Source organism: Hibiscus syriacus, unplaced genomic scaffold (assembly GCF_006381635.1).
Source record: "Hibiscus syriacus cultivar Baekdansim isolate YM2019G1 unplaced genomic scaffold, ASM638163v2 tig00006753_pilon, whole genome shotgun sequence".
In the NCBI taxonomy this organism is placed as follows: domain Eukaryota; kingdom Viridiplantae; phylum Streptophyta; class Magnoliopsida; order Malvales; family Malvaceae; genus Hibiscus; species Hibiscus syriacus.
In genome coordinates, this window is record NW_024062111.1 from 177,346 (window position 1) to 189,888 (window position 12,543).

The window sequence follows — 12,543 nt, forward strand, 5'->3', positions numbered from 1 at the left end:
TAAATTATGCTTATGTGTGAGACTAAATTAGGTAAACTAAGAATTTGAAGAGAATGATGAAAACTTAAATTAACAAAATTATGGGGTCACATTTCGAAACCTTTGGAAAAACCAAATTTCCTATTCATAAAATAATCTAGGGTAAAGAACACAAATGCTCCTACAACTATATGGCACTGTTTTATTGAGTCTCTCGACTATTGAAAGTTACAAAATAATCCTCAATTATAGGGTATTTTTTGAGTCCCCTGAAAATTAAAAGTTACAAAATTGTCACTTGACTATTCATATGTTCCAAACTCGTTCTTTTTTCATAAAAAAGTTGGCGGCTGTCTGAGCTAAACGTAAACCTGTTGACTGAGTTATGATAAAATATGATCCCAAAATCGTTTTGAGTTGTATTTTGTGGACCGATTCTCTGTTTATATTATGTCATCAAGCCATTGCTTAAAACATTATGTCATCGAGCCAGTGCTGAAAAGCAACGAAGGTTTCAATAGACATCATTAGAATATGATTTTTATCATATCCCAATCAGCATGTTAACTTCCAGCTCATACGAACATTAATTTTTTACGAAAAATAATGAGTTTGAAACATATGAATAATCGGTGACCATTTTGTAACTTTTAATAGTCGGTGACTCAACAAAATATCACCTTATAGTCTAGAGATCATTTTGTAAATTTTAATAGGAGGGCTCAATAAAATAGTGCCATTTAGTGGGGAAATCATTTATGTACTTTACCCAATAATCTATATAATAGAAGAGGGAAGGGACACCTTTTGGAACCATAGTCATTAAATCCTTCCTCTTTTTTAATCTGTTTCCATCCACCTTATGACCACCACTACCGTCTATTATCTTGCAACCTTCAGCCGTGCATCCCGAAAATCCCAACCGCCTAACCCCAAACGTCAACACTATCGGAAACTATTCATCTAGTTAATCATATGAACCACTTTCACAAGTTGCTTACAACATTCCCCCCTCACTGTCCCATTCTCCACCCATCACCACACCACACCACCATCGATATTGCTACCTTAATAAATCGTAAAACCAATTGGCTTTTTGTCCTTCATACCACCCCTTTTCAGAACCCAGCTAGTTTCAATATCTATCCGCTCTTATATTGCTTGTTGTGTGCACTATATACCTTTCGTTTACCACCCTGCTACCCTAGCATCATTAAGTTTTATTCTTCACCAAATGACCTATCGCCTTACCGGAATCACACCCTACCATCACTATTTGCCAACTCTTGCAACCAGTCACTATGGGTTGTCCCTAGACTGTCACAACCCAAAATTAGGGCTAAATGTTTTGATCTTAAAACTTTTGAGCTAATTGAAAATTTTGGAAGTTAGGTACCTTTTTCGTGAAAGTAGGAAGTTTAGGAACCTTTGGGGTGATTTGCCTGTTTTCCTCTCAAATTGAGAAGATATAATGGTTTATTTTTGCAAATTTGAGATTCATTTTAACTAATTCTAATTCAAAATTCTTCGTTTACATTCTAAATTAATTATTTAGACTTTTATAATGCAATTACTATTTAAAATTGGACTTATATGTGACTCTTTGTTTACGACGGTAACCCGATTTTATCCGAGGGACCACAAGTAGATTCAGATTTATCTCGTCCAGTTCAATTAGATCCAAACCATTTGATTAGATTTACTCGTAAGATAAATGAACCTTGGATCAATAATTCTCAGTAGTTTATTTTAAAATTTATTTAGTTATTATATTTGAAATCTCATAGATCTATTAAAGACCGCATTAAGAAATGGTAGTGTTACGTGATAAACATGAATTTTCTTAACAATGAATGGTATAAAAGGAAAAACGGAAACATTAAACATCTGTGCGAGTGCCAAAAATACATTTGTTAGGTGCATATGCAACGCAAGCAAGAGAAGAATTGGATGATATTGAACTCGTTTTCATCATTGAAATTCTCCAAGTGAAGATAAACTCGGCTATAAGATCTAAGGATATGCTCTTCCTACACGACATAATGCAGGAAATGACGGGGCAAAATGATGAGACCAAAAGATAAAACATTCGCCTCCACATTTCCTGAAGAGATCTCTTCACCTCAGAAGATTTTAAAAAATTAAAGGTCGGAGATGGATCTACGCACATCTGTTATGCAAAATTCAGTCATCTCAGAACCTTCTCATGCCTCTTGAATGTACTCACATATAACACTAAAAAAAAAAAACTTGGTCAGCGAATCCTACTTTCCATAAAATATTCAAGGTTAGGCGGAAGAAATAAATCCTCCAAAAGCAAACAGAGGAAAACATATACATTGGTGAATTGGCACGCTTTTCAACTGGTTGATTTGCTATACTGGACGAGTTACTCCCAGGTTCCACATCAGCAGCCTGAGATTTAGCAATCAAAAAGATAAGTGGGTTAATCCATGCCAGTTTCAATCACAAATTGCAATGGTTCCAAATCTTTCAGGAAAACCATAATAAATTATTAAGATTCCATTCTAATACCCAATTTCAAGTCTGCAAGTACATAAATAAACTCATTAATAAGATTGCTCATAACAATTCATTATCAGGTAACAAGCAAGCAAAATCAGGCATGAAACATTCTCCAAGTACATAAGTCAACTCATTATGCTTGACAAGCTAATTAATAACAGCAACCGAGGCTTCATGTTCAGCAAAGTTACGTCCAGGATATTAACTTCTACAAATGGGAATAAGAAGCTGAAAGAATTGTATTGGGGGACCTTGGATAACGGGTAGAAACTAAAGATTGACACCAAGTACTTACCTCTTAAAAGGATAGCCAGTTAAGGCAGCAGTAGCAGACATGAAGCCAGCCCACTCTCCTTTCAGAGTTTCAGCTCTTACATCTTGGTGCAATCCAAAGAGGAGTGGTTTCTCTCCGGATAACCACTACCTCATGTCTGGAAACCTTTTTCCCAGAGCCCTTTATCCAAGTATCATTTTTTTTTTCTTTTTATTTTTTTCTAAAACAAAGAAATCAAATCAAGTAATGGAAGCATCATCAGGAATGCCCACCTCAGAAGTATTATCTTTAGGTAACACGTCTTCTCTTATTGCTTCATTTGATGCAGGATTCATGTCCCAGAGAAATCCATTTTCAGTTCCAGTTATTGAAATCTCTATCAACGGCTCCCGAACGGGGTGCTACATATGCTACATATTTTTCTGAGATACCATGTATAGAAAAGTAAGTTCCTTCCAGCACTTCTTCTTGAAGGCATAGTTGGAAAAAGAAACATGAACTGAAGAATACAAAAAAATCTTAATCATCTAATGATGCACCCATATTATAGCAAAATCAAATTATTTACCAAGTATGACTATGAAAATATGTATATCCATAGCCCTAGAAGGCTCCAAAAGAGCACTAAAAAGTTTAAACTCCTTCCATTGCAACTAAAGAGAACTCAAATATAATGGCGATATGATTCAAAGGACCTTTGGAAAACGTTCAGAAATTATAGCCCAATGACTATATTGCCAATCATTCATGTTTGAATCAATCATATCAAACCAAGGTGCATGCTTCCAGTCTTGAAACAAACAAAATAACTCATATAATAACAAGCAAAGCAAGATAAACAACAAATAAACTCACCTGCTAAATTATGCAGCGAAAGCTCAGCAGCTTGCAGCACAAGCATCCCTCCTTGTCTTGCCCATTCCAACACCACCGGTGAATAAAACCTAAATAAAATAAGCCAGAAAAATGAGCTGCTTTCTGAAAAGTCAACCAAGATGAAAAACAACAATCAGAGAGGGAAAAGGAAATGAGGGAACAAAGAGCGTTAGTGAAGCTGATTTCAAGGAGAAATACAAAAGCATTTTCACAATATTAAAAGATAAAACACGGTGGAAAACTCAGATTAGTCCATGATAAATCTATTTATTAGCAAGGAAATATAGCTTTCACTGACATCAACAGAAAATTGCAAATCCTTACTGGTGCTTACCACAGACTTGAACTCAATCTGTGGAGTACAAATTTGAAAAGCAAGGTAACCAAGCTTAAATATAAATAAGCATGAACCTAAAATGAAAGCTGGTCTATCCTCTATAATTTTTTGTCCATTACTTTACAATACACTCATGAGCACAATTCACATGTTCAGGTGCCACCTATATACTGTTATGAATGGTGATTAAAGTTTAATTGGATAGCAAGGTAGAAAATAATGGATGGGATCCTAATCCTAAAAGCAAGGGTACCTTTGAACCACATCTTCGCCCAATATCTTGTAGAACACCTATGGACAAATGGGAGGGTAGAAAATTCATTTTTCCACCTTCAGGTTGCAATTCTCTACTAATAAAAGACACGTGATTCTGAGTTCCACCTGCCTCTGTAAGAGATTTCAAACAATCATTTACTGAGGATCCAATCCTCTAAAACAGTCTCTACTCCAAATAATAATAATAATAATGCGTGTGCATTAGAAACCTTGGAACCATGTTCTTCTCCCAGAATATCTAAATTAACGCGATGATCTCAGAAAGGCCAATTTAATTCTTGCATTCCACATACAACTCTTCGACAGCATTTGCCCTTTCTAGACAGCTCTTTTTTCTTCTTTTTCATTTGTATGTCTATTGATCAAGTACACTTTAACAAGAATACTTAATTCAATTTATACTCTATAACTTATCCACCATTCGTAACAGTTCTCATTATTCCATAGCAAAACTATTTTACGAAGTACAGATTTGCAAGACTACAAATCCTGCTTTAAACAGCATATCAATATCATGTAACAGCTGCCTGACACAGAAGAGGAGCAATAGAATCACAAACCTGATACATGAGCTGTAGGCGGAACATTCTGTGTTGGTGTATCAAGTCTGGTATGTGCCAGACGTATACAACACAAAATTCAGAATGCACCCAGGTTATATGAGATAATCTGAAGGAATTTTGATCGAACCTCTTCAACCTTCACTTGGGAGGCATGCGATGGCAAACCAGCAGAGACAGAACCTGGTGCAGTATGAGAGAACAGATTCTGATAAGCTCGCAATTTATCAGATTTCATTGCATCAGATTCTTGTGCAATGCCTGATGGTCGATCATTTAGATGCACTTCATTGATGTCTTCTTCCACCAACCAACCTCCCAGAGGGACAACTGATGATGATGTTTGTACTGGAAATTTCAGTAAGAGTTGAGGTTGGACTGAGCTCAGATTCCTCAAGTCTAAACCCTGTCTTGTGCCAAGGGCTCTTCTCTTCATGTCATAATCACTGTCACTACTGTTGTTATCTCTTATTACAGAAGCTCCAAGTGACATAGGATTTGAAAGCAGATCAGGAGCTCCAAGTAAAGTGGGTTCTAGGATGCAGATAAAAGAAAAAAATAAGCTCAAATACATTCCAATCCAGTAAATCATGCCTTCTATTCAAAATAAAATAACGAATAGGAAACCCTACTCTGAGAAGGCAATGGCGCTATTGAAGATGCAGGGCCAACAACATCTGTAACAGGTGGCTGAGAGGTTTCTGACTTCAACTCAGGGTTATTTGTAACTGGACGAGTGGAAGAGTCCAAAGCATGTTTCTCCTCCTGAATAAACTATAGATATTATAATTATGAAAACTAAGGGGAAAAATCATTTCAAAATAATAGAAGCCCAAAATGAGCAATGTACATCACTAGAAGCAACTGAAAAGAATATATATATCCAAAAGATGGCAAACTGTGACGATAACATCATCACGAGAATAGTTTATTTCTTGTTTTTAGTGCATGTCTGCAATAAAAGGTTTATCCCAGACCAATGACCATTGACAAATTTACATTCATTCACCCTGTAACTAATCAAAACTTACCGACTGATTCATTATCTGCTCAACTTCAGCTCCATTCATTCCTTCACAGGCAGGAGCACCATTGTTTCCATTTGGAGCAAAACTAGCTTCCTGCAAACCAGTGACGAGTAACTGCCTTGGGGGAATTCAAATTTCCTCTCAATTAATTATCATATATTGTCAACTTATGTACCTCTGACATCAAATAGCTGCTCACATCAGGGGCAAGAGGCAGATTTACCACATCTTCATAAAAAACTTAAGATAATCTCCGTAATACATTCTCATCAAACTCTCTGGATAAAAAAGTATTAATCAGAAATTACAAATACAAATGCGAGAGGATGACAGTGATGAACAGCCATCTACCACACGAATTTAATGGCTTACTTGAAAAACAAACCCCTGGCATTGCATGCAACAATTCTTGCCACACAGAGGACCGGAACTGCATTTGCTGTCTAATAAAGAGGGAGAATATTTGCCATAAAAAATCAGAAAAACAAAACCATATCTCAAATTCTCAATAAGTTAGCTTGAAAACAAGCACAGTATGTACCTCTGCCTGAGGAGCATAATATGGAGCAAAGGGGGGAACTACATGAACTCGAGATTGATCCTTATCCTCCCAGACCTTTGAACGATCATCAATTATCATTGCCATCTGTGGATGACACTTTCCATCTTGGAACACATTTAGTAAAGATTTCCTAGAACCTTTGAAAATCATCAATTACAAAGTTGCTAAAGTAGTTGCCAAGTTGGGAGTACTAGCAACAAAGGAAGGCTAACTACTACTAAATGTTCATTGTTTGAAGCATCTGCTTTCAACTATGCTAATAGAAAATGAGAACCAGCAACTTAAATTCCAAAAAACACCAGAATTTAAGTTTCATCTTTTAAATGACAGCACATCAAGAACTCTCCAGTACAAGATAAGATATCTAAAACTGTTATATAGACTTGCCACATTTGACACAAACAACTCGGTCCAGTAGTTGCTTTGAACCTATCAGGTGTCCCCCAGGATCAAGAAGCCTCCACATCTCTAATGCATAATCTCTTTCAGCCATAGTACAAACATATACTTCAAAGCGCTTTCGTCCTTTTGCAGTCAAATAGCTTCTCAATTCCTCCCGTGCAGGACGTAACCTCACAAGCACACTAGTATCACGTATCTGGAAAAAGAAAACAAATCATAAACGAGAAAACATACACAAGTTCACAGTCCAAACCAATAACCATACAGAGCCTATCCATTCATCCAGTGTCAGTAGAAACATGTTGCATTAAGCACTTATGATAATGCCTATTTCATGGTACGATAATAAGCTCTGTAAATTGCATGCGACACTCTTAAGTCTCAATTTTAAGATATATCCCAATTTATATACTTAAAAATGTCACATAGGGTGTAGCTTCTTAGTTCTAACTTCTGAAAATGTCACATAGGTTAGGGAATTGACATGATGCATCGGTCGCTGGTAGGGGAGATGTGGTGGATTCGTATTTCGTTATTCGGGAAATGGAAATTGGAGTCGGGGACAGGGACAGGGACAGTGTTGAGTTCTCCCAAAAAAAAGTCGCCATGATACACCAGGGATTTAAACCCTAATCGACTCATTAAAGAAAAACAAAGCGAATCGATAATATTAACGCGGAAACTTTTGAAATGACGGGATTGATGCTATAAACAGTAAATGCCGAGGGATTTTAGGCTTTAACAAGAATCCCTCGGGTGAACTTCTTCGTTACTCTTTTCCTCTCACCGTATGTATATATTTTTCTTCTCCCTCCTGATTTTCCGTGGGTTTCAGTATTTTTATAGCAGCCCAGAAATGATGTGTTCGGTTAAATAGGCATGAGGTTTACATGAAATTACCAAAATACCAGAATTACGGTTCTGTTCTCTCGCGGTCCACCTCATCAGAATGTGAATGTTGTAAAATATTATTTTATTAAATTTATTAATTATTAAAATTTATAAAATAATTTATTAATTATAAGATTTTGTTTCGTTGAGTTCCTAATTTTTAAAAATTATATAATAATTATTCGATTATTTATATATTCCAAGCTTATCATTTTTCGTTAAAAAATTGACGGTCGTATGAGTTAGACATAAACATGTTAACCGAGATATGATAAAATCTAATATCATAATAATTTTAATTGTATTTTGTGAATTGATTCTCCATTTATATTATGTTGCCTAGTCAATGGTTGAAATGTTATGTCATCGAAAAGTAAAGACGGTACTAGTTGACATCATTAAAATATGATTTTATCATATATCATTCAATAATGTTAACTTTCAGCTCAAACAAACGTTAATTTTTAACATAAAAGAACAAGTTTGAAATATATAAATAATCTATTTTGTAATTTTTAATAATCGGAGACTCAACAAAATAATGTCCTATAATTAAGTGATCATTTTCTAATTTTTAATAGTTGACATCATTAGGAACCGATGGAAACTTTATTGTTTTTTGATATTATTTTTTAAAAATTAAATAAAAATATATATCTTTGTAACACATTTTCCTCTATTCTTATGATACGTTTTTTCTCTATTTTTGTGGAATGTTTCTTATGACTTTTGGCACATTTTTCGCATCCGTCTGTAGTTGTGTTGGTCCTCGCACAAAGATCCTCATGACATTTATTTTCTGATTAGTTTGTCAGTGATCACATATTATCAGATCTCCTAGTTGGTAAAAGATTCCAATATAATCAGAATTCTGTAACAACTTAATTCACTCACCACTCTTTTATTACTTCGTAAAACATCTCATTCGACATAGATAAAGAACTTTATGAAGGTTATTGGGTTCTTTTGATGTTCGATGTCATTTTCAAGGGAAATTTTCGTTTTTCTTCGTAACTTTGAATTTAATATTTTTGTTTTATGTACGGATTTTTTTGTGACTATTGTCCCTATTTTTCTCTCTATATTTGGATGTGTTATAGTTTTGATTCTTATCATTATTTTATTAATTAAATTCAGTTGTCATTGTACAAAAGAAAGAAAAAAAGAATCGATGGAAACAGATTGTATTGCTTGTCCGTGGAAGAACTCTGCCAAAGCATTTGATAAGTGCTTAAAGTGAGAGAGTAAAAAGTTGTAATCCATTGGAAAAGAAGGAAAACAAATGTTCAGAATTGTGATGCCAATTAAGAGGAAGAAACTCGGTTTTGGGGAATTTTTCTGTCGACGCTGCCTACTCTTTGTGGAGGCCACAATATATGGGTGATCCTTCCTTTAACCAAACCCAAGGGAACCTGCAGTCACAGTATTAGAAATACAAAGAATTTCAGCCTGTAATATTACAGAATGCAACCAGGGTAAAGCAACTTACGGGGCCAAATGACCTCGAGTCTAAGCTGGAAGCCGAGTTGTCTCCCTCGACCCAGCAATGTCCTTCTGGAACATGCACCACGTCATAAATAGTCCCGACCCAGTCTCCTGGCAAGCCAACAATTCTCTTTACATGTTTCTCCTTGTGATTATTTGGGGAGCTGAAAAGGCATTTAACGAAAGCAGCATTGGATTTCAGTGCAACATCTCATGAACAATATCAAGTATTTGAAAGATTGCATTTGAGACAGCGCATTGTACATATGGCACATGGAATCAATATTTCATCAAAATACTTATCGAGCAACAGCAACGACCGAACCATAGGTAAAGTTGCGTTCTTAATAGAAAAACAAAAGGCTTTTCCAGGGTCATGTCAGATGGACTCATTAAAATGTGATTGTTTACACTATAAATTTCTCTAAAGTCTCCCATTTCGATTTTAACGAGTTATTCTACAATGAACAAAAGCTTGATAACTGGGGGCCCAACTCTGCTGCGGTGAAATAAATGATTGGCATGAAGAAGCAAACCCCAAGTGTTGATTCATCCAGGAGGTGGTTGCATTTGACTTAACAAGTAATCAAGATAGATGAGCAATAGCAATGAACAATTACCTGAAAACTATTACGTCACCATGGGAAAATTTGTAATTTCTAAGGCACAACTTCTCGACCAGAACACGATCATCTGCGCCCAAAGAAATGATCAGCCACTTACAATCAGTAGTAATGCAAAAAACTTCAACTCTCCCTCTCTATGTCAAAAGTAATACCACTCAATGAATCAAGCAAGCTATTGGTTTTGGGATTAAATGTGGGAGACATTGAGGCACCCCGGACTGGGACAATGCTGGCAAATAGATCCGAAACTGTAAGCGTGATAACCCCAACTGTGAAACACTTCTTTGCAACATTCCACAAAACACTAGGGGTTCCCATCTCCACTTTTCCAATAAAACACAAATGTCAGGCTAAAATGGAACCATCTGCGTACACAATTGAAATCAAAACCAATGGTTAGTATAAAAACTTTCATCCAAGATGCCAGTGAATTACAAGTTACAGAACTGACGTACACCCTAAATTTTGAAAAAGACAACATGGGCAAACAATTACTCATACACACGACCAGATCATACACCATGATATTTTGATTAGGAAAAACACCAAACTCTTATTTTCCGTGGGACGAAATACGTTATCTTCTCGATAATACCTAAAAATTAATCTTGACTAATGTAAATAACTTCCACCCAATTTGGCGGTGAAGTACAAGTTGCGGAATTGTCATATTGGTATCCTGGAAACTCCATAAATTTTGAAAATTACAACATGGGGAAACAACTAAACAAAGAAAACCACAAAATCAGATCAAATACCATGGATTAACAAGTTTAAAAAATGCCTATAGTTTGATTAGGCAAAACATCGAACACCTTACGTGCAGTGACACCTGAATGTAAAAGAGAACCATAAACACACTTGCTGAGAAGTAAGGGAATAGAGAAACATTCAAAGGATGAACTGAGTTACCTGGAGAGCAGGGGAAGCAGTTAGGTAATAGTACAGACAGGCTCTAGTCCCTGGATTTTAGCTTGTTTTGCTTCTTTTTTTCTAGCGGCGGTCAGCAGGTTACTTCGGAAATGGCTAAAATGGAAAAATGCCCATTGTAATTTTGTAGCGGCATAAAGTCAAAAACGAATTTGGTTGGGCTCAATTGAACTATGTTTCTTTACCAACTCTCTAAATAGGTATTTGTGTCTATCGAATACATATAACTTTAATTATTGGCTTAAAGGCTAATTATATATATATATATATATATAATAGACTTAATTCATTATTTTTATTTTTATAATGTTTTTTATTAATTTATCCCTCGAAGTTATTTAAGGGCATCATCTTAATCTTCGAAGTCCGTTAACCGTTTTGATTAATATAATCGTTAGTCTTATGCGTCTATGAATTAAGGGATTAGATTAAAATATTTATTAATCATAACAGTTAGAAAAAAAAATCTAAAATTTTATTATTTATTTCGATGAGATTTAAAGATTATATTAAAATTTTGGAGATTTTTTCTAATTATTGTGTTTAGTAAATATTTTAAATGTTTTATTATTTATTTTTTTAAATAAATGTCACGTCATCATCAAACTACATCATTAGTACTGGCTGACATGGAAATTGTTGGCGTTCACAGACACAAAAGTAATAATTTTGTTAGTCAAAATGGACTTAAAGGATAGGATGATGCTCATAAACAACTTCTATGGTTAAATTGATGTGAAAATACTATAAGGGCGAAAATGATAAATTTTGTTTACTACATGAGTAAAAGTAGCTCTTAAGCCTTAATTATTTTTAAGATATACATAATTGGTCCCTCGACTATGGTGTTGTTTTGTTGAATCCATCGACTATTAAAAGTTATAAAATGATCACTCGACAAAGATTAAACATCAATTTTCTTTTTTTGCAAAGATTAATCAAATCTTTTAATACATAGGTTTTGCCATTGATTTTATGCTTTAATATGACATATTTCAAAACAAGGACGATCCTATTGAAAATAAGAATATTGTGTCGTGGTACATCTTGGGATTCCATCATATTCCATGCCACGAAGATTTTCCCTTGATGCCAACAGTGACATTAGGATTTGAGCTTGTAAAATTATGAAATAGAATACTTTCTATTGTGTTTTATTGATCAGCAGAGATAAGTGTACATACAACTCTAATATTGTTAAACTATGTATCATAATATATTAAATTAAATATAATTAGACTAAGAATCAACCTATGAATCTATAACACTCCCCTTAAGTTGGATTATAGATATTAATCATGCCCAACTTGTTACATAGATAATTGTTTTGTATTCCGTTGAAAGTCTTTGTGAAGATATCTCCTAATTGTTCTATGGTCTTTATATATCTAGTAGTGATCAAACCTTGTTGTATCTTTTCGTGAATGAAATTACAATCAATATCAATATATTTCATTCGTTCATGAAAGACTGGATTGAAATCAATGTGAAGTGCAACTTAATTATCACACTAAAGTTTTGCAGGCATTGAAATTTTAGTTCCTACTTCATTGAGGAGCTGATATATCAATATGATTTTACATACGGACTTAACCATTGCTCTATATTCGCTTTTGCACTAGATCGTGAGACTACATTTTGTTTCTAACTCTTCCATGAAATCAAATTTCCTCCAACAAAAGTAGATCTTCTATCTTCCTTGCATCCTGTCCAATCTGAGTTTGAAAAATATTCAATCCTAGTATAACCATGATTGTTATATAAAATTTCACGTCCAGAAGTACTTTTCAG

General features: G+C 34.7%; 1 protein-coding gene and 1 pseudogene across 3 annotated transcripts; both read right to left on the minus strand.

Moving 5' to 3' along the window:
* Positions 1-1,949: 1,949 nt before the first annotated feature.
* On the minus strand, positions 1,950-7,034 carry LOC120201022 (annotated as a pseudogene).
* A 1,875-nt stretch (positions 7,035-8,909) lies between these two features.
* On the minus strand, positions 8,910-10,862 carry LOC120201013 (mitochondrial inner membrane protease subunit 2). Of its 3 annotated transcripts, none has more exons than XM_039201710.1 (5): positions 10,735-10,862; positions 9,975-10,187; positions 9,817-9,889; positions 9,201-9,360; positions 8,910-9,123 (listed from the first exon to the last, which is right to left on the minus strand). In XM_039201710.1, exons 2-5 carry the CDS (start codon positions 10,138-10,140, stop codon positions 9,016-9,018), a joined length of 507 nt encoding a protein of 168 aa, XP_039057641.1. In that variant the 5' UTR covers positions 10,141-10,187; positions 10,735-10,862; the 3' UTR covers positions 8,910-9,015. The 3 variants fall into 3 exon arrangements, with proteins under 3 accessions (XP_039057641.1, XP_039057642.1, XP_039057643.1); XM_039201711.1 differs by lacking the exon at positions 10,735-10,862 and adding an exon at positions 10,581-10,712; XM_039201712.1 differs by lacking the exon at positions 10,735-10,862 and adding an exon at positions 10,418-10,508.
* Positions 10,863-12,543: the final 1,681 nt, after the last annotated feature.